The sequence below is a fragment of the Bos taurus genome, chromosome 8 (assembly GCF_002263795.3).
Source record: "Bos taurus isolate L1 Dominette 01449 registration number 42190680 breed Hereford chromosome 8, ARS-UCD2.0, whole genome shotgun sequence".
Classification (NCBI taxonomy): Eukaryota; Metazoa; Chordata; class Mammalia; order Artiodactyla; family Bovidae; genus Bos; species Bos taurus.
In genome coordinates, this window is record NC_037335.1 from 61,639,254 (window position 1) to 61,660,394 (window position 21,141).

The following is a 21,141-nucleotide window of genomic DNA, read 5'->3' on the forward strand; positions in this document are numbered from 1 at the left end:
GGGACGGAGCGCTCACTACCTGATCAAGGCTGCCCATCCTGCCTCTGGACAGACAGACTCACCTGAGTGAAAATTCTGTTGCTTTTGTTCTGCTTCCCATTCTGAGCTAGAATCTGCCTCCCTATTGTCTGGGGAAATTTTCTTATTTCTGAAGAATTAAGAAATGTCTTACAGATACCATAGGGAAAAAAAAGCACGAGATCAGCAGGCTGAGAACCGCAGAACGTGGTCAGGAAGAGGCAGCATGGCAGGCGGACCTGGGGTGGTGAGGACTCCCAGTGGTGACGTCTGCCACAACCCCGCCAGGAGCGGGAGGCTCGGGCAGCAGGGGGAGGAGGCTGAGGGAGGGTGATGACCACAGGGTCTTGTGGGAGCAGTCTGGGTTGTAAGCCCTGCAGGTCTGAATTTTTTGGTGCCACCTGCCTGTTGCTTCTCTTGGCTTGGTTGAGAATCGCAAAAATAAATCAAGTGTTTTGAATTTACGTGGCTTTGCTTGTTGAACTGGACAGTGTGGCCATGGGAAGGAAACCCTGAACTGGGAGGGAACAGAACTCATTTTCCAGGTAAGTAAGTGGGCTGGGGCCACTGGCCCCCCATCTCCCTGCCTCGGCCACTCCCAGGGTGATGAGCTTCCTCAGGGCCCAGGGGCCTCTCTTTAACAAGCCTTCCTCCACCATTCCCCAGAGTGATTCTCATAATCAGCCAGGTGTGGGAGCTGTAGAGTTGGATGAATTCCACAATAATTTCTTTTCCCCATTCAACAAACATCAAACACCTACCATCCATTTTTATCAAGTTTAAGATAACATGGATTTTAAATATTCTTATTTTCTGTATCTCTAAGAAAGAAAAAAGAAAGTGAAGTCGCTCAGTCGTGTCCGACTCTTTGCGACCCCATGGACTGTAGCCTACCAGGCTCCTCTGTCCATGGGATTTTCCAGGCAAGAATACTGGAGTGGGGTGCCATTTCCTTCTCCAGGAGATCTTCCTGACACAGGGACTGAACCCAGGTCTCCCGCATTGTAGGCAGACGCTTTACTGAGCCACCAGGGAAATCTAAAAAAAAATCACTGCCAATTAAACCATGATATGCCATCAACTGTAAGATGTATCTCATCAGAGATGTGAAAAAAATATGAAAAATGTGTCTCAGAATTGACTGAATGTTTATGCCAGGTGTGGGACTGGTGCCAAGGGGCAGGGGGCACCAACAAGAGTGGGATTCAGTTCCTCGCCTCAAGTTCACTGCCTGTCAGAACTGATGAAACAGCCACAGAACGAACAGTCTCAGCCCCCGTGCTGGTGGGGCTGGGTGAGGGCCCAGGTGGAAGGAGGGAAGGATGGCAGGCGAGGTCTCTGAGGTCCGTGTTGTTTGGGACATGTGGATGGGAGAAAGGGAATTTCGGGCAAGAGAAAGGCGAGGGGTGTGGTGGGAGAAGAAGAGAATGGATTGAAGTCCAGGGGGTGGGGGTACCAGGTGAGTGGCTAAAGAAGTGGCTGATGAGGCTGAAGGGTCTCAGGGCAGGCCGAGCATGGGAGGCCTTGCGGCAGGGCTGCGGGGAGGGGTGCTCACCTCCGTTGTGGTTAACACTGTTGGACTCGACCAGAGCTATGGTGATGGGCCGGCGCAGCGGGTCGTCATCCTTCTCCAGCTCTGTCTCCCACAGGATGGCATCCCCGTCCTCGCTGAAGTTCTCCTGGGCCCCGTGGCCGCCTGGGAATTCTCCGGAGCCATCCTTCTGGCTGAACACTGCCACTCCGTACAGGCCATTGTAGCTGACATGGTTGCTGGTGACGTGGGGCAGGCTGGACGCCATCATCCACACCCCACAGCCCTTATTAGCTGTAACAGTGAAAAGAGCTGGTCGTTAACGCTGCCAACAGGCAAGGCAGAACCCAGTATCTCAGGCGGGGAAGCAAAAAGGCACTGGCCTGGGAAACTGGGCCACTGATTGGTAAATGGCCTTGAACGAGTCACTTTAGGGCTTGGCTGCTGCAGGCTTCTCCTTCATACAAGGGGTAGTAACAGTCAGGTTAATCTCACAACTGTTGTCACTCCATGGGGTGTAAAAGTGCTCTGGGAACTGCCAAGGCCCTACTTCCAGATCGGAAACACACGAGCCCATGGTGACAGTGCCCAAAGGGTCCTCAGAACTCCTCCAGCCCAACCACACCCTGCATGGAAATGCAGTGTTTGAGTCCCAGCCCTACCACTCCTTACCTGTGTGATCCTGAGCAGGTTACTAAACTTCTCTGTGCCTCAGTTTCCTCATCTTTAAAATGGGGTTACTAACTGTACCAACCTCAGAAGGGGTCCTGAGGATTAAATATGATAATGCACAGAAAGGGCCTAGTAAGAGTCCAGGACCTGAATGTAGGTTAGCTATTGTTATTATTAGAGATACAGTCCAGAAAGACTGAGGTGTGGCTCAAGGTCACAGAATGAATGAGAATAGTTTTCTTTCTATGATTACCCTATTTCTCCATTATATTTTTAGTTCTCTGGATCAAAAGAAAGAGCAAGAGGGATTAGATGTTCATGTATCAGAAATCAGATGGCCCTGTCCTTACATAAGATCCACTCCTGCCCTTGGTTGTTTTAAGTGGGGATTAAAGCTCTCTGCTTTGCTGACCCCATGGGGTCAACCTGGATTAGAAGGTGATTTATGAAAGGCTCATGCCTTCTGAGAGGGGCTGTGACCTGAGATACAGGCTGGTTAAGATGAGGTACTGGAGGCCCAGGGAACAGCAGTGACTCTCTTAGGACCTACAAGTTGGAGGTGGAACCTGTGCTTCCTGCCTTCAGGCTGCACTGGCCCCCAAACCTGTCCCCAAGGAGAGCAGCTCTCACCGTAGATGGTGTTTCCTTCTAGCAGGCCTTTGCCTTCATCCCCCACAACCACACCATCCGAGTAGCCAAAGCAGATGAGGTTGCTCCTGAGGATGGGGACCCCTCCTCGGCGGATGTCCACACCTCCCCACTGATTCTCTCGGATGACATTTTCTATGGAAAGAGGTGGAAAAGAGGGTCACAGGCCTCCTACAGTGCTGCCATGGGGACTTGAACAGCTGACAGAAAACAAGTCCGGACAAGGACACTGAGGCCTGCCCCTCTCAGGAGGCAGCACCCAGAATCTTGTCTGCTGTGTGGCTTCCCAAGGACGTGTCTGCTGTCTGCTTTCCCCAAGGGCAAGGTTTGTGTCTGCCTTGTGGTTTCCTGTATCCCCAGAACCCACTGCATCTAGCGGCCTGGAGGACTGATAACTAAGAACAGGCTGGCTTTAGTGTCCTCGGACCAAGGCCAGGCAGAGCTGTCTGTCCTGGGGGACTGTCCTCGGGAGCACTGACACAGAATCCAGCCACCCCTCACAGGCCTGGGGAGGTGCGACCCTGTCCTTCTCAGCCTCAGTTCTGGACTGACCACAGCCCTCCTCTCCCCTCCACCATGTCTCTGGGAGGGGGCGGGCTGAAGGGCCACCAGTGAGAAGGGGTGTCCTGGGACACTGCTGCTGCAGCACCAGGATGAGGCAGACTCTCAGCCTCTTGCGACAGGACTGCAATGGTTCAGGAGAGCCTGTGTGACCAGCTCCTGCCTGCCTCTGGGACCCCATCTCATACTCCTTGCCCCTTGCTCACCACACTGCAGCCAAAGGAGCAACCTCTGTGCTCCTCAGGCCTGCCAAGTCTGTTCCCACAGGTGGCCCCATTTGGAATCCTGGTTCTTTCCTGAGTTCCTTCCCATCCTCCAGCTTCTGGTTTACATGTCACTTTTTTGGAAGGCCTGCACTGACCACACAGGCCTAAATACCCAGTTTGTCTATCGCCCTATTTTAATTATCTGTAGAGGAAATTCCCTGGCAGCCAAATGGTTAGGACTTGGCGCTTTCACTGCCAGGGCCAAAGTTTCATCCCTGATTGGGGAACTAAGATCCTGAAGCTGTGCGGTGTGGCCAAAAAACAAAAATATGTATCACCCTCAGAGATGACTCTATTTGAAAAAAAAAATACATGCTTTTGTTATTTTCGCCTCCTGAAATGTCAGTTCCTGACAGCAGAAATTATCTGTTTTCTTCACTGTTGCATCCCCAGCTCTTGCATACACCGTGTGCTCAAAACATGTCCGATAAATGACGAAAGGCGGGATTCAGCCAAGAGGAGTTACTGGCCCAGTGTTTGCTGGATCCCCTTAATGTCCTAGGTATGGCTATGCTCTGTGCTGAGGCTACACTGACGTACCAGATGGACATGATCCTTGCCTTACAGAACACAGCAAAGGAGGCTGTCATTAAATGGATCATAAGAAATTAAGTACAATGTCCTATAGAGCAGGCCTACATGGTGGACTAAGTGAGTGGATGTATAATGGGAGGTCAGGGCAGGCTTCCCCCAGGAAGAGACAATTGGGGTGAGGCTCAGAGAATGACAGGAGTTGGCCAGGCAGAGGGGGAATGGGAATGGATTGCCAGAGCAGGAACAAGCCTGTAGAGTCCAGAGAAGGGGTTCAGTTTGTGTGGTGTGAATATTTCTGACAGTGTTCTGTGAGCCACCCACTCAGATCCTGTAAGCACCAGGCCTGGCAAAGAACGGACGCAACCTCCCTGCCTGGTGAGCACGGCTAGGGTGTGGAACCTATGTCCCCGAGCGCTGATCACCATCAGGAGGCCAGTCTGTCCAGGAGAAGGACTGGGTGGGTGGGAAGCTGGGGACGTTGGCTGGGTTGTGGTTGCCTGGCTGGTTACAGCTGCAGGCAGTCTCATGCCTACCTGTGATGAGGCCTCTGCCATTCTCGTTCACAGCGATGCCGGCTGCATGGCCCTTGAAAATGTGGTTCCGGCTAAAATGAAAGAAGACAAAAGGTGAGACCAGACCAACATCATGCATCAAAGACAATGCCCATCCAAGGTGCCTACCCTCTTCATGGGCTTCCCAGATGGCTCAGGTCCACTGGGATATGGAGCACCTCTTTGAGGCCCAGAAGCCAGGCAGAAAGCAATCACCAGTTACCACTGCCCCCAAACCACCTGCAACTGTGCCACAGAAACAGATATCCCTGTCTCTGCAGCCTCTCTGGACTGCTAGCCACACTCAAGCACCATTTTATTTGTATTATCGTTGTTGTACAGTATTATATCATTTGAAGGTGTACAACACAGTAATTCACAATTTTTTAAGGTTATACTTCATTTGCAGATATTATAAAATATTGACTATATTCCTGATGTACAATATATCCTTGTAGCTTATTCTATACATAATACTTTATACCTTTTATGCCTCTTAATCACCTACCCCTAATTGCCCCTCTCTGCTTCCCTCTCCCTACTGGTGACCACTAGTTTGTTCTCTATATCTGACTCTGCTTTTTTATTATACTCACTAGTTTGTTGTATTTTTTAGACTCCATGTATAAGCGATATCATACAGTATTTCTTTCACTGACCTATCTCACTTGGCATAACGGAAGATCTAAGAAAGCATGCTCTTGACTCAAGAGACACACATGGCCCTACTGCCATGGAAAGTCCTCGAGAATGAGCTCCCTAGAATAAGACACCTGAGTGTGTTAAAGGACCTGCATTGCTCCCGTCTCTCAACTCTGGTTGCCTGCCTGTAAATACAGAGCCACTCAGACACTGGCAGAACTGGGTTATTTCTGGAGGATATACATTTGTTGATTGGTATTTTTACTAACAGGAATACTGTGATCTCCTTCTATACTGGAGAAGCACCTGCCCCCTCTCTTAGGAGGTGCCCTCCTACTTCCTACCATGCAGCTGAGGGATTTAGATCCAAATACACAACTAGCTGTTCAGAGCCTAACACAGGGCCTGGCTCCTCTCACAGAACCTCACTGATCAGGAGTTGGCTGATAAGTCTTCCCATCACTAGGGCAAGGTCCAAAGCGTTTACCATATGTTACTGTTGTTTAGTTGTTGAGTCGTGTCTGACTCTTTTGTGACCCCATAGATTGTGGCCTGCCAGGCTCCTTTGTCCAGGGATTTCCCAGGCAAGAATACTGGAGTGGGTTGCCATTTCCTTCTCCAGGGGAATCTTCCTGACCCACAGATCGAACCCACGTCTCCTGCTTGGCAGACAGATTCTTTACCACTGAGCCACCACCAGGGAAGCCTGTACTTCCTTGTGGGGAAGCCAAATGCCAACTGTACGTACATTATGCATTTGGAATTGAATAAGTGAAATTGTCTGTTAAAAAACATCCTTATGTTTTTACTCAGATGCGAAGCAACTGCTTTGATGTGATTATAATTCCATCAACTGATGGTTACTCTGGGCTTCTAGAATTCAGAATCAGATGCAGTCCATGGGCTCAGGCAAACCTCATTCATATTTCTGAGAGCTGCGCCATGGAAGCAAATTCATGAGTGTTATACCTTTAACACAAATCTCACTTTCATAGAGAATCCATGGCCACTTGAAGAAACATGTATGTGTGTGCACATAGGGTAGGCAGAACAAAGATAAAAGAGACATCAGAGGGATGGTATGGGGAGGGAGGAGAGAGGAGGGTTCACGATGGGGAACACATGTATACCTGTGGCAGATTCATTTTGATATTTGGCAAAACCAGTACAATATTGTAAAGTTTAAAAATAAAATTAAATTGGAAAAAAAAAAAAGAGAGACATCAGAAAACATGAGGAAAAGGGGACAGAGCATTGTTCCAAGAACCAAGGGTGGGATATTAACACAGTTTGAGTCCTGTGCTTCCTTGCAGCCAAGGCAAAAAACAAACAAAAACAAAAAACCATAGGTTATGTAACTTTTACCAGCAAAAAAAATATGCTCAATGGCTTGCCTTATTGAGGTCACATCAGGGACCTTGAAATTCAGGGACCTCCCACAAATCCCTGTCCTCCATCACAAAGAAACATAAAGGAAAAAAGCACAACCAAATTCTCTCAAAGCGACTGTTTTATTCAAAAAATACTTTTTATTGAAGTGTATTTGATTTATAATGTTGTGCCAATCTCTGCTGTATAGCCAAGTGACTTACTTATACACATACAGACGTTCTTTTTCATACTCTTTCTCATGATAGTTCATCACAGGATAGGATATTGAATATGGTTCCCTGTGCTGTACAGTAGGACCTTGTCGTTTATTCATCCTGCATATAGTAGTTTACATCTAAACCCAGAATTTGTTTTGTGGGGGGAGGCTTTTGGCTTGTGGGATCTTTGTTCCCCAACCAGGGGGAACAAAGGCCCTCAGCAGTAAGAGCATGGAGTCTTAACCCCTGGATCACCAGAGAATTCCCTCAAAGTGACTGTTTTAAAAAGCCAAAAATAAAATAAAATAACAACAACGAAAAAGCCAAGACACTGATATGGTTGTAATATTCCTTGCTCGAAACCCTTCAACAGCTCCCCAGCACCCACAAGGTTTGGGTATATGGCTGCAGTAAGTAATTACCACAAACTTAGTGGTTTAGAACAACACGAGTTTATTATCTTCCAGTTTAGGAGGTCAGAAGTCCAAAATGGGTCTGACAGGGCTAAATCAAGGTGCCAGTAGACCCGCCTTTTTTCTGGAGACTCGGAAAGCATCTGTTTCTGACCTTTCCAGCTCCTAGAGGCGGCCCAGGCTTCCTGGTCTGTGGCCTCATTCCTCTGGCCTTGCCTCTGTTGACACATTTCCTTCTCTGACTCTCCTGCTTCCCTCTTCTAAGGACCCTGTGATTACACTGGGCCCACCTGGATCACGCAGGGTACTCTCCCCATCTCAGCACCCTTATCACATCTGCACAGTCTCTTCTGCCTTGTAGGCATTCTATGCACAGGTTCCAAGGATTAGAAAATGCATAGATTTGGGGGCCATTATTCTACCTACCACACGTGGTATTCGAGTTCCTCCATGTTCCAGCATCAACCCCATTTTGTAGGCTGACCTTATGCCCAGACATACCACACTTTTCCCACCACTTTCCCAGGTCATACTCCAAATTTCACTGCCCCAGGCTTGTAATGCCTTTCTGAGGCCATAAAATCCTATTTGTCCTTCAGTAAAAAGTAAAGTGTTAGTCGCTTAGTCACACCCAACTCTTTGCAACCCCATGGACTGTAGCCTGCCAGGCTCTTCTGTCCATGGAATTTTCCAGGTAGGAATACTGGAGTGGGTTGCCATTCCCAGGGCATCTTCCTGACCCAGGGATTGAACCTGGGTCTCCTGCATTGGAGGCAGATTCTTTACCATCTGAGCACTGCTCAAATGTCAGCACCCCACGTGCCCTGTCCTGACTCACTCAGCTGCAATCATGACTGGTTTCCTTCTGCACTTGCATGAAGACGTATAAAAATGCTCACTTTAGTGGGTCCTTCCCTTACAGCTCCCATCTGCAGAATGACACCAAACACTTCACAGAGCAGAGACTGTTCATACATCCTTTATACTGCTAACCCCCTTAGATGGAGTAAACACCTAAATGTGTGTTTAATGAATAATATGCACACATGCAAACCCATACTCTTATTTTAAGGCAATAATGTAAAAGATGGGAAAACAGCTCCATAATCATGTGATCACTAATTGTTTTTAGTAAGCTGCCTATTGGAGAAGGAAATGGCAACCCACTCCAGTATTCTTGCCTGGGAAATCCCATGGACAGAGGAGCCTGGTGGGCTACAGTCCATGGGGTCGCAAAAGAGTCGGACATAACTTAGTGACTAAACAACAAACAAAACCAAGCTGCCTACAATAGTGAAAAAATAGAAGCCTAACAGTAATAGGACTGGTTCAAAAATGAGGAATGTTCTGAAACTGACCAAAGTGATAAATATAAGATCCTTCAACAACATGGAAAAGTACACACAGGATAATGCAGGGGAAAACTCTCAGACTATATTTGCTGCACAGTAATTCCAGTTATTTTTGTAAAGCACAGACATAACATGTGAGTCTTCCACTCAAAACCTTTAGTGATCCCCCCTTATCTAGACAGAATAAACTCCACCTTTCCCACTGGACTACATAAAGCCTTCCTCATCTGGCCCAAGGCTTTCTAGCACACTTCCCGGCAGAGATGGACTGCCACGGGGATATAAACACTCAGGCTGCAGTGACCACAGGACCCAAGATGATCTGGGACAGTCCCAACTTGAGATGTTTTACAGCAATGTCACAACTTGTGTGAGACTTTTTCTCAAGCCCCAGAGGACTGTGTGCTCCCTGACTCTGCTATGTTCAGCTGCCTGTGCTCACACCACTTCCTTCTCTAGGAGTGTCTACTCCCCAGTTCCATGAGAGGCCAAGTCCTACCCGTATTTCAAAGTCTTAATCCCAATGCCAGCTCCCAAATGAGGCTCCCCACAGTCCCCTCATCAGAATAACTCCCCCTCTCGGTACCACTTTGACAGCATTTATCACAGCCTGCACCACATGATGGGTGGGAGGGCAGATCCGCAGCCCCACTACCTACAGCTTATACCAGTGATGGATCACGGCATGCTTCCGTGCTGAGGTCAGATGTAGCCTCCAATCTTAATACAGCATCCCAGGTAGCCACTAACAACCGATCAGAGTTGTCAAGTGAGTTGAAACCTCTATGCCAGTCCTATCTTAGCATTATTTCTGGACACACATGTCTTCCTCCAGACTAGAGTAAGCTCCAAGGGAGCAGAGTCTACCTGGTTTACCTTTGTTATCATTATTAGAAGTGCCCAATAATGCCTGCTGAATAGAATGGCCCCACATAATTAACTGGAAGGGAACACAGACACAAAAGCACAGAATACAGATAATATAACACAGAAGGCTGTGTTACTGAGGTGGGATTGTGAGTGAAGCCTGTCTCTTCTCTGCTTGCATGTATACAGTTGCTTTAGTAAACAAAAATGGTTTCAAATGAAGCAAAGACAGGAAGCAGGGAAGCAGCGATGAAAGAGGAAGAAAGGGACCATGGGTGAGCAGATGGTCTGAGTACAGAGGCACATACATACCTCACAACTGGATTTCCGTGGTACAGGATGTAAATGCCAGCCTCCTTGTTTGAAAAGATTTGATTGTTCCGGATGATGCCTTTCCCATTGCCAAGGACAACAATGCCGGAGCGAAGGCCGTGGTGGATCTGGTTACACTGCAGGTGAACAGGAGACACCACAGAAGGCAGATCAGACATGCCGGTGAGCAGCAGAGGGCTCAGTGCTGCCCCACAGCAGGGCCAGGATGCGTCAGCAGAGGAAAACACGTCACTGCAGGATCCCAAGCACAAAACAAAGTGAATGGACCGGGCGTGGCCCTGCCCTCTCTGCACAGGTGCACACATGGATACCTGTCAGAGAGACTCCCGAGAGAGGAGTCTACCCCACCCAGACTCTTGGGATGTATTAATAGTTACATCCTGACACTTAATGCTGAGGGCTCTTGCCTTCATCTACAATGCACAGTACTGAAAATTTCTGAGCCTCCAAAGAGCATGATCATTATCAAGGCCACATTACCCCAGGGCCCCGGGGGCGGAGCCCCAATATGTGGGAACACTGACTAAGCACAGGCCTCAGGGACCACCCAGGGAAGGGAGGGGGACTGTGGAAGGTGTAGCCCCAGGGAGCTTAGGTTTCCCATGAGGCAGGAGGCCACCAGAAGGTATACGAGCTACAAGGACCTTTGGAGGTATTTCTGCCAAACTCCTCTGAGCAAACGGGGAAAGAGGCCCAGGGTCACACAGTACATTTGTGGCAGAGCCGGATCTGAAACCTAGCTTTTCTGTTTCCCAGTTAGTTGCCTTTTGCATGGTGGTTAAAATCTTAGGTTATAATAAATTATAATTGTTTCACTCTTCTAATTTACACCCTAAATACAATCATATATTTAAACCAAGAAGCTAGCTGTTTCTTTTCCAAAACTATTTCACAAAAACAAAGTTCAAGTTTGCTTTAAAGTGTTTCCTGCTGCAGGAGCTCCTATTCTTACTGGTTTCCAGATTTTCCCCTGAAGGATTTGGCAGACTCACCAGGGTAACCAAGTGTTTTTCAGGGCAGACATCATATCTTTATTTTTACTGAACTCAAAACCCACAGGAGCATATCAGAGCTGTAGGAAGGAAGGCCCTGTGAACTTCCCTGTCTGCTGGGTCCTCATCCTTGCTGGGGGAAGACTTCAGGGATGTGATTTATCCAAAGTCACCTTCAACACATGGAGGAAGAGACCAGAGTCACTAGGACCCACAGAGGAAAGGACAGGAATGACTTAAAAGCAGGAAGCAACAGGAATTTAAAATGGTAGCATTTGCTTAGACATCCTAGAAAAGGTTTCTGAGAACTATGAGCCACCCTGCAAGGGGCACCAAGACGGAGGAAGTACCAGAATGAGAGGGTTGGACTTCTTCCGGATGTCCACGCCGGCCTCCGCATTGTGGCAGATGTTGTTGCCAGCAATCAGGCCTCCACCCTCCAACCGAAGAAAGATGCCCGATGCTCTGCAGTGGTGAATGTGGTTCCTGAGCATGATGATCTAGGCAGAGAAGAAACAGCCATTCATTTTCTGGTCACAAAGGCTATTTTTTAAAACCTGCTCAGGGGGCACCTGAGTTTCCTCCTTCCTGTCTGGTCTGTGCAGATCTGCCTGACTCCAGCTCAGTGGCTCTCGCCATGAGCTCACAAGGAGGGAGCATCTCGACACCCTTTCCGGTTTGGACCTGCAGCCTCTGTACCAACCTCATACCTGTCCTTCACTAAACCCTGGATGGAAGCTTGGCCCTGGGCTCCACATCCCCAGCCTCAGAGCAGGATGGAAGTGATGCTTAGATGAGATAGGATTAGGCAGGCTGCTAACTCCACGTGAAGAGTTCCCCAGAGGTCTGAGGGCACAGCTACTTTAAACGGAACCAAGTGCCAATCCCATAGGCACTTCTGCTGGACTTCACCTGCCTAAGGAAGTGCTAGAGGGTAAGGTAACTCACAGGCGCTCCTTGCCCACCTTCCCTTTGGCTTTTTACTTGTAAGACAAATACCCATTCTTGCCCACTCTGCATCTCTCTTAATGTATTATCTTGGGGTGGAAAACCCACTGGAATTCCAAACTAAGAGACATTTAGAAACGTTGGTATAGGGATAGGGAAGACACCATAAGCCGGCACACAGCTTATTAAGAGGGCGTACTGCCACTTACACTTTCTTTTTATATTTAATAATTATATAAAAACTTAAAATGTATGTTTTTTTAAAAACTGTGTATTCATAATACAATATAGTATGTGAAGGCAAATTGTGTACTAACAATAAACAATATATTACATTAGAGTTAAGTCCTGGGAGGGGTAAAGTGTAATGCAAGTACAATTTCAAGGAGATGCTTTCTGCTTATAATGGAGAAAGTTAGAAAGAGTATTGCTCCCACAAGAAGAATCTCTGAATCCATGAGAGCTGAGGTTGCAGGACCACCAACGAGCCTGGAACCTAAGGGAAAAAGGCACCTCCAAGGACATGAGATGGGACTACCTGCTTGTTTGAAAAGACACAGGTGCCATGCTAGCCAGAAAGAAAAGTTTGGGTAACTGTTTTCACAACTTGTTAAAAGCCAAGTGTGAATCAGTAAGAGCACAGAAGCCCCGGGAGAAGCTGCATCTATTCACTTCTCCACAGACCATGCCAGCTGCTCATGGAGAAAGGCTGAGGGCCAGACAAGAGGCCAGAGATGCCTCCCTTCTGCTGGGCACTTGGCGGGAAAGAACAGTCACTTTGGAAAAAGCACTAAGCCCCTCTTGGATTTCCCCCCTAATTTTCCCAGAGAACAAGCTTCAAGCAGTTGGGTGAAGAGCTGCAAACCCCGTGGCTCTCATGGGGTGGGGGTGGGGGGGTGGAAGACAGAAAAACAATAAACCCTTTATCCCTCAGGGATGTGGGAAGAAAATGTTTTGGTATTGAGGGTTAGAATTCCCCTCCTAGTGCATGAGGTGAGGCAGGACCACTGCAGAGGGCCCACTGCCAAGGTCCTAAACCCATGGACACACCTACCCAAGACTAAGGATGAATGCGGATACCAGAAACTCCTTACCAGGACAGCTCTGCCTCATTCAAGTCAGATGATGGACATGAGGCAAGTGTGTATTATAAGCTTAAGAGATGATGACTTTTTAGAAAATACAGACTAGCTCTATCCAAGCCCTCCAGCATACAACCACTGAAGCCCTCTCACCACTCAAAAATCATGTTCCTGGTGACCCAGTGAGGCCTCATGGGTCTGCACAGTAAGCCTATGACAGCACCTTGCTATTATGTATACACCGCACCGCGTAAGTCAGGTTCCGGAAGATGTTTCCTTCCATCTTGGCTCGGCCATAAGAGCAAACAAAGACACCTCCCTTGCCGTCCCGGAAGAGGCACTTGCGGATGAGGCAGCCCTGCACGGAGCTGGCCAGTGCCATGGCCTCCCTGTCCTTCTGCAGCTCCTGCTGCAGGGAGTTCAGCACCAGGCAGCTGGGCAGCTGGATGGAGGCTCCAGGCAGCGGTGGGCCCAAAAAAGAGCCCCCCAGGACTGGCCGTGGGCCCTGCACTTGGTAGGACAGTCTGTACGTGAGCTGGTCCTCGTCCTCGTCCTCACCACTGGGACTCAGGCCTCCATCGCTGCTGTCTGGGGTCCGGGCCACCCTTTCCCCATTGCTGCCCACCTCTGCATCCTGTGAGCCAGCCCTGGGGGAGCCGGTGGTTGGGCTAGTGGGGCTCTGGCTGCCTTCAATGACAATGCCACAGGTCCTTGGGCTCCAGGCCTGGTCCCTGCTCTCCAGGTCAAGGGACATTAAAGAGTCCGAGTCCTCGGTGGGGAGCACGCCAGGAGAGGACCTGATGAGCCCTAAGAGGTGCGTGTAGGCCCAGTTGTTCTCTGAGGATGGGTGGCCCTCGACAGTCACCGAGTTGTTTTCACTGCCCACGAATTCACAGTTTTCCAGGACACACAGGGGCACGTTGTGCAGAAAGACATGAGTGTTCTTGAAGGAGCAAAACTTCACTTGGCAGGTGCCTGGGCCGTGGACCTGGATGTGCCCATTCTCGAAGTTGCAGTTGTCAAACTGGACGTGACCTGAAGTTGTCTGGGAGATGAGAGAGCGAGAGACAGTGTGTGTAACAGGGATAAGATCTGTTTTGCTTGTCAGAGCTCTGTCTGCTCCAGAGGGGGTGGCACCTCAAGAGGCCTTCTGTCCTGCTGGTCACGTTCCCTTCCCCACAGGGTGCATGTCTGCCAGCCCCGGAGGAACTGGGAGCTGCTCTGCATGAAGGAAGCTGCCTGCCCTTCTCTCCCTCCAGTCCCAAAGGGCGGGGGCAAGAGTGGAGATGGAGAACGGCAGAGAAGTTCACTCTGCAGCAGGGCCCTTCCCCAACTCCCCAAATCTCAAATAAATGCTACCAATGCTCATGAAGCACTTAGAATAAGGAGTGTGGGGGTGACCTGCAGAAGGGGGAAGATGCTGAATGCTCAGAGGGATGGGGGAAATGGAATTGACACATGTTAATACTGGAGATGAACCAGGAAACTATCACTCTAGGGATGATTAGAAATGATGGGGAAGCTTCTAATTTCTACAGACCCAGGAGCTGGCTGGGATGCAAGCCCAACTTTACCAAGCCCTCTGATGGGTAAGGGTCCCACGTGGTGCCTCAGTTTCACAGAGACTGTGTCCCATCACGTGGCACTTCTCTGGGTCTCACCCTCCAAAGCACTCTCCCTTCACTGTCATCCTCCCTTGGCCCTGCAAGCCAGCCTCCCCTGAGCCTGTGGACTGCAGCTCATCAGAGGCCAGCCTAGTGTCTGGACTCAGGATGGAGCCGGCGAAGTGGGAGGGCTGACAGAGGCCAAGGTGGCCAGGAGGGGCTGTGCCAGCAGTGGGAGGCCCCGACACAGGTGTTGGGAGTCTGCGTGGGAACTAAAGCTGGTGCACAACTAGAGCTGGAGACAGCAGGCTTGCCACAGCCCGCAGCACAGAGGCTAAAGAGCGCGGGGCTCTGAGGTCTGGCCGCAGGGCCCAGCTCCCAGCTCTGCCTCTCCCAAGGGTGTAACCTCAGGCCGACATGTCACTGCTCCAAGCCTCAGTTTCTCTGTCTACAGTACAGGGCTCACAAGCTAACAAAGCACCAGGCATGGAGCCAGGCACAAAGATGGCATGTGAGAAAAGCCAGCTATTATCACCATGGAGAGCAGAGTCCTCTGGGGCAGGGGAGTGCTGAGCCCCACAGCGCAACTTACTTGAGCCCTCAGCTCTGCAGGCCTGACAGTGAGGCCTGGCTGCTCTGTATTTCTGAAGAAGAACTGTTTCTGGATTTCACACCAAGTTCCATGAGATATATTTGAACCATAAAAGGAGGGAGTGTCCCATGATCCTGTTCAGTAATCCTTGGACAATTTTACATTCTCCAGCAGTGATCTCCCTTGAGAGCTTGTTCCAGAACTTAACTCCCCTAAACCTGTTAGTTCTTCCCTAGGGCTAACCTAACTTTTTCTTGATGCAATTTAAGTCTATTTTCTCTTACTTGGTCCTCTCTGTAGAAAAACACTGGCTCTCTAGAGATGCAAAGCCACTGCCAGGGTTCTCCTCAAAAGTCATATAAAACAGCTGTGAAATCACCCTGGCCTTGGCATTTTTTCAGGCAGGGTGATTCTGGCCCCTTGTCCTGTTGTTAGTTAAAAGACAATCATGGACTGAGCACTAATATATGCCAAGCCCTGAGGCAGGAAGTGGGCTGAGCTACAAAGACATCTATGGCCAAGACCTACCCCTTGAAGATCTGTGGCTACATTGATGAGGGGGAAGCAGAGGCTGAAATGAACATCTTACTCCAAGAATAAATGTCTATGAAATGTGAAGGGTATGGAAATGAACGATTCTTCTGGGTCTGTAGATCAGCAGTGGAAGACCTCATCAGTCCTTCTGAAATCTTCTAGGTCTAATTAGCAAGCAGCCTTTCAAGCTTCAAGGAAGACAGTACAATGTAATTTCAAAAGTGCTTAGGCTCAAAGGCCTAGATTTGAGGTCTAACCTAATTACCACTTGAGAAAGTTATTCAGTGTCTCTGAGCCTCAGTGCCCCTCATCTGCAGAATGGGGACACATCTCCTCTGTCTACCACAAGATTGTTGTGAGACCACTGATGCAAAGTCACCTATATTATGATTACAGGTTTTGAACCCTAGTTCTGTCCCTTACAAAGTCTGAGACCCTTGCTGAGGCTCTGTTCGCTTGTCTATAAAGCCAGCTGACACTACCCATCTTAATCATGCTGTAAGGACATGCCTGGCACCCAGTAAGTGCATCGTAAATGACCGGTGGCACAAATATCATTATGAACCTGACAGATAATCTGGTTGTTACCGGTAGAATAGTGGTGGTGTAGTTTTTGTTGACAAGGTACAAAATCCATGCACTGTAACCAGTTTCTAAGCGATGTAACAGCTGCAGACTGTTCTGCCAGGAGCTACCAAAAGCTACCGTGCTTGTCTCTGAAAACAACTGCTCTGTTTCTAGAAGGAATATGTTGTTCTGATATTTTCCGACTCTCTCTCCAGTCACTCTTGGCAAAAGCCAGACCTTCCCTGACCCTCCCCAGAGTGGGGCTAACGTGCTGAAGGTCCCTGGCCTGCAGAGCGTCCCCTCTTTGGCCATCTCTCTGGGAATGCTGCCTGTCACCATGCGGCATGCTCCTAGAACCTGGCTTTCCCACCTGGCTGCTGTACCTGTGGCCCCAGTTGGTCCAGTTTGGAAGGGAAGAAGTACAAGGCAATTTTGACCTCCAGTGAGGGAACAAAGCAGAATGTAGATCTTTACTGATCCCCGTGCCTCCTTCTCAACTGGTGTAGAACTCAGAGGACTGTGTTATAGGAATAATGACTGAACTCTCAATTCCAACAAAAAAGGGGTTACAAACCCACCGAGAAGAGGCCAAGACTCAGGGTCAGGCTGGGAGAGGCCATGCATCGGAGGTCGACACCCACCTTAAACATGAAGGGTGAGAACCAGGCTGGCATGAAGACAAGGTTACACAGGCGTGTGGTCGAGCACTGCTGGTCAATGCTGGCCAGCAGGGCCACTTCACCTAGCTTCCCATGGCCTACAATCTCCACAGGCACCTTCAGGATGATTTCACCTTGCTCTTCATGCAGACCTGGGAACAGCAGGATTCGGTCAAACAGGCTGGACATGGCCAGGGCACTGCCTAGGCTGTGAAACTCATGGCCTGGCCCGACACTCAGGGTCCGGCGCATCCTCCTCCGGCGAAATAGAGAAAAGCAGACAGAGGTCTCCAAGATGGCAGCGTTCTTGGTCCAGGTCTTGGAGGCAAGGTAATGCTGCTTGAAGGCCTCCCTCCAAGACTCAGGCTCCACATCGGGCTGGTTGGGCCAGTTGGGGTGGCGGCACTCAGCACAGCCCAGATACAGCTGCCGCCAGCGAGTCCTGTCGAGACTAAGGATCAGTTCACGCCAGGCCCTGCACACCAGGCTGCAGCGGCCCAGGTCGGGAAGGGGCAGGTAGGCCAAGATCATACGCCACAGCTCCAGGGGGAGGCCGCCAGCCTCCATGGTCACCTGGGACACAGACACAGAACAAAAGAGGTTTTTGTCCATCCTGCTTATGGTCCCCTTCCTTAAAACATCCCCTGACATGATAGAAATACAAAGGATCGTAAGAGGCTACTACAAGCAACTATGCCAATACAATGGGAAACCTAGAAGAAACGGACAAATTCATAGATAGGAACAATCTTCCAAGACTGAACCAGGAAGAAATAGAAAAATATAAAAACAGACCAATCACAAGTACTGAAATTGAAACCATGATTAAGAAACTTCCAAAAACAAAAGTCCAGGACCAGATGGCTTCACAGGCGAATACTAGCAAACATCTAGAGAAGAGTTAACACCTGTCCTTCTGAAACTATTCCAAAAAATGGCAGAGGAAGGAATACTTCCAAAATCATTCTATGGGGCCACCATCACTCTGATATCAAAACCAGACAAAGATACCAAACAAAAAAGGAAAAGAAAACTACAGGGCAATATCACTGATGAACATAGATGCAAAAATCTTTAACAAAATACTAGCAAACTGAATCCAACAACATATTAAAAGGACCATACATCATGACCAAGTGGGATTTATCCCAGGGATGCAAAGACTTTTCAATAAATGCAAAACAATCAGTGTGATACACCACATGAAAAAATTGAAGGATAAAAAGCATATGATCATCTCAAAAGATGCAGAAAAAGCTTTTGACAAAATTCAACACCCATCTGTGGTTTAAAAAAAACTCTCGTCAAAAAGTGGGCACAGAGGGAACTTACATAACTCTACATAACAAACCCAAAGCTAACATTGTCCTCAACAGTGGAAAGGTGAAAGCATTTCCTCCAAGATCAGAAACAAGACAAGGATGTCCACTCTTGCCACTTTTATTCAACACAGTCCTAGCCACAGCAATCACAGAAGAAAAAGAAATAAAAGGAATCCAAACTGGAAGGGAAGTAAAACTATCATTGTTTGCAGATGACATGATACTATACTTACAAAATCCTAAAGATGCTACCAGAAAAATACTAGAGCTAATCAATGAATTCGGTAAAGTTGCAGGACACAGAAATCTCTTGCATTGCTATACACTAACAACAAAAGATCAGAAAGAGAAATTAAGGAAACAATTTTATTTACCATTGCATCAGAAAGAATAAAATACCTATTAATAAACTTACCTAAGGAGGCAAAGGGGCTTCCCTGGTGGCTCAGACAGTAAAGAATCTGCCTGCAGTGCACAAGACTTGGATTTGATCCCTGGGTTGGGAAGATCCCCTGGAGAAGGAAATGGCAACCCACTCCAGTATTCTTGCCTAGAGAATCCCATGGACAGAGGAGCCTGGTGGGCTACAAGTCCATGGGATTGCAAGAGTTGAACCTGACTGAGCAACTAACTTTTAATTTTACAGGCAGAGTACATCATGAGAAATGCTGGGCTGGAAGAAGCACAAGCTGGAATCAAGATTGCCAGGAGAAATATCAATAACTTCAGTTATGCAGATGACACCACCCTTCTGGCAGAAAGTGAAGAGAAACTAAAAAGCCTCTTGATGAAAGTGAAAGAGGAGAATGAAAAAGTTGGCTTAAAGCTCAACATTCAGAAAACTAAGATCATGGCATCTGGTCCCATCACTTCATGGCAAATAGATAGGGAAACAATGGAAACAGTGAGAGACTTTATTTTTTCTGGGCTCCAAAATCACTGTAGATGGTGACTGGAGCCATGAAATTAAAAGACACTTACTCCTTGGAAGGAAAGTTATGACCAACCTAGATAGTATATTGGGGAAGGCAATGGCACCCCACTCCAGTACTCTTGCCTGGAAAATCCCATGGATGGAGGAGCCTGGTAGGCTGCAGTCCACGCATGGGGTCTTGAAGAGTTGGACACGACTGAACGACTTCACTTTCACTTTTTACTTTCATGCATTGGAGAAGGAAATGGCAACCCACTCCAGTGTCCTTGCTGGAGAATCCCAGGGACAAGGGAGCCTGGCGGGCTGCCGTCTATGGGGTCGCACAGAGTTGGACACGACTGAAGCGACTTAGCAGCAGCAGCAAATAGTATATTAAAAAGCAGAGACATTACTTTGCCAACAAAGGTCCGTCTAGTCAAGGCTATGGTTTTTCCAGTAGTCATGTATGGATGTGAGAGTTGGACTATAAAGAAAGCTGAGCGCCAAAGAATTGATGCTTTTGAACTGTGGTGTTGGAGAAGACTCCTGTGGGACTTGGACTGCAAGGAGATCCAACTAGTCAATTGTAAAGGAAATTAGTCCCGAATATTCCTTGGAAGGACTGATGTTAAAGCTGAAACTCCAATACTTCGGCCACCTGATGTGAAGAGCTGACTCATTTGAAAAGACCCTGATGCTGGGAAAGATTGAAGGTGGGAGGAGAAAGGGACGACAGAGGATGAGATGGTTGGATGGCATCACTGACTCAATAGACAGGAGTTTGAGTAAACTCTGGGAATTGGTGATGGACAGGGAGGCCTGGCGTGCTGCAGTCCATGGGGTAGCAAAGAGTCGGACGTGACTGAGTGACTGAACTAAACTGAACTGAGCAACTAAGACATACAGACATACACACAAGGAGGCAAAAGACCTGTGCTCTGAAAACTATTGGATCCTGATGAAAGAAATTGAAGATGACACAAACAGATGGAAAGATATACCATGTTCTTGAATCAGAAGAATCAATACTGTCAAAATGACTATACTACCTAAGGCAATCTACAGATTCAATGCAATACCTGTCAAATTACCAATGGCATTTTCCACAGAACTGGAACAAGGATTTTTAAAATTTTCATGGAAACATAAAAGACTCTGAATAGCCAAAGCAATCTTATGAAAGCAAAATGGGGATGGAGGAATCAGGCACCTTGATTTCAGACTATACTACAAAGCTACACTAATCAAAATAGTATGGTAGTGGCACCCACAAAAAAAGAAGTATAAACCAATAAATCAAACAGGACAGAAAGCCCAGAAATGAACCTAGCACCTATGGCCAATTAATCTATGTCAAGGAGACAAGGATATATAAGGGAGAGATACAGTCTCTTCAATAAGTGATGCTAGGAAAACTAGACAGCTAAATATAAAAGAATGAAATTCAAACATTCTCTAACACCATACACAAACTCAAAACGGATTAGAAATCTAAATGGAAGACCAGCTGCTATATAATTTTTAAGAGGAAAACACAGAACACTTTTTGATGTAAATCACAGCAGTATCTTTTTGGATCCACCTCCTAGAGTCATGAAAATAAAAACAAAAATAGACAAATGGGACCGAATTAAACATAAAACCTTTTGCACAGCAAAGGAAACCATAAACAAAATGAAAAAAAAACACACTCAAATAATAGAAAAAAATATTTGCCAGTGAAGTGACCAACATGGGATTAATCTCCAAAATATACAAACAGCTCATGCATGTCAGTATCAAAAAAACAAACAACCCAATCAAAAACGGGCAGAAGACATTTCTCCAAAGAGGACGTACAGATAGCCAAGAAGAACATGAAAATATGCTCAAAATCACTAATTATTAGAGAAATGCAAATCAAAACCACTGTGAAGTATTACCTCACACCAGTCAGAATGGCCAACAGCCA

At 47.8% G+C, this 21,141-nt stretch overlaps 1 protein-coding gene across 5 annotated transcripts in view; it reads right to left on the reverse strand.

Moving 5' to 3' along the window:
- FBXO10 (F-box protein 10) overlaps positions 1–21,141 on the reverse strand; it is a 42,613-nt gene that overhangs the window by 5,273 nt on the left and 16,199 nt on the right. For 2 of the 5 annotated variants that reach the window (XM_059889285.1, XM_010807980.4), the window contains exons 3-9: positions 16,938–17,528; positions 13,223–14,044; positions 11,320–11,469; positions 9,957–10,093; positions 4,764–4,834; positions 2,852–3,004; positions 1,574–1,843 (exon numbers count right to left, since the gene is read on the reverse strand). In XM_059889285.1, the coding sequence (XP_059745268.1) occupies positions 1,574–1,843; positions 2,852–3,004; positions 4,764–4,834; positions 9,957–10,093; positions 11,320–11,469; positions 13,223–14,044; positions 16,938–17,522 (2,188 nt within the window). In that variant the 5' untranslated portion in view covers positions 17,523–17,528. Of the gene's footprint in view, positions 1–1,573; positions 1,844–2,851; positions 3,005–4,763; positions 4,835–9,956; positions 10,094–11,319; positions 11,470–13,222; positions 14,045–16,937; positions 17,529–21,141 lie in introns of those variants that run through there. The other 3 variants (XM_024995993.2, NM_001144076.1, XM_010807981.4) reach the window with 3 other exon arrangements.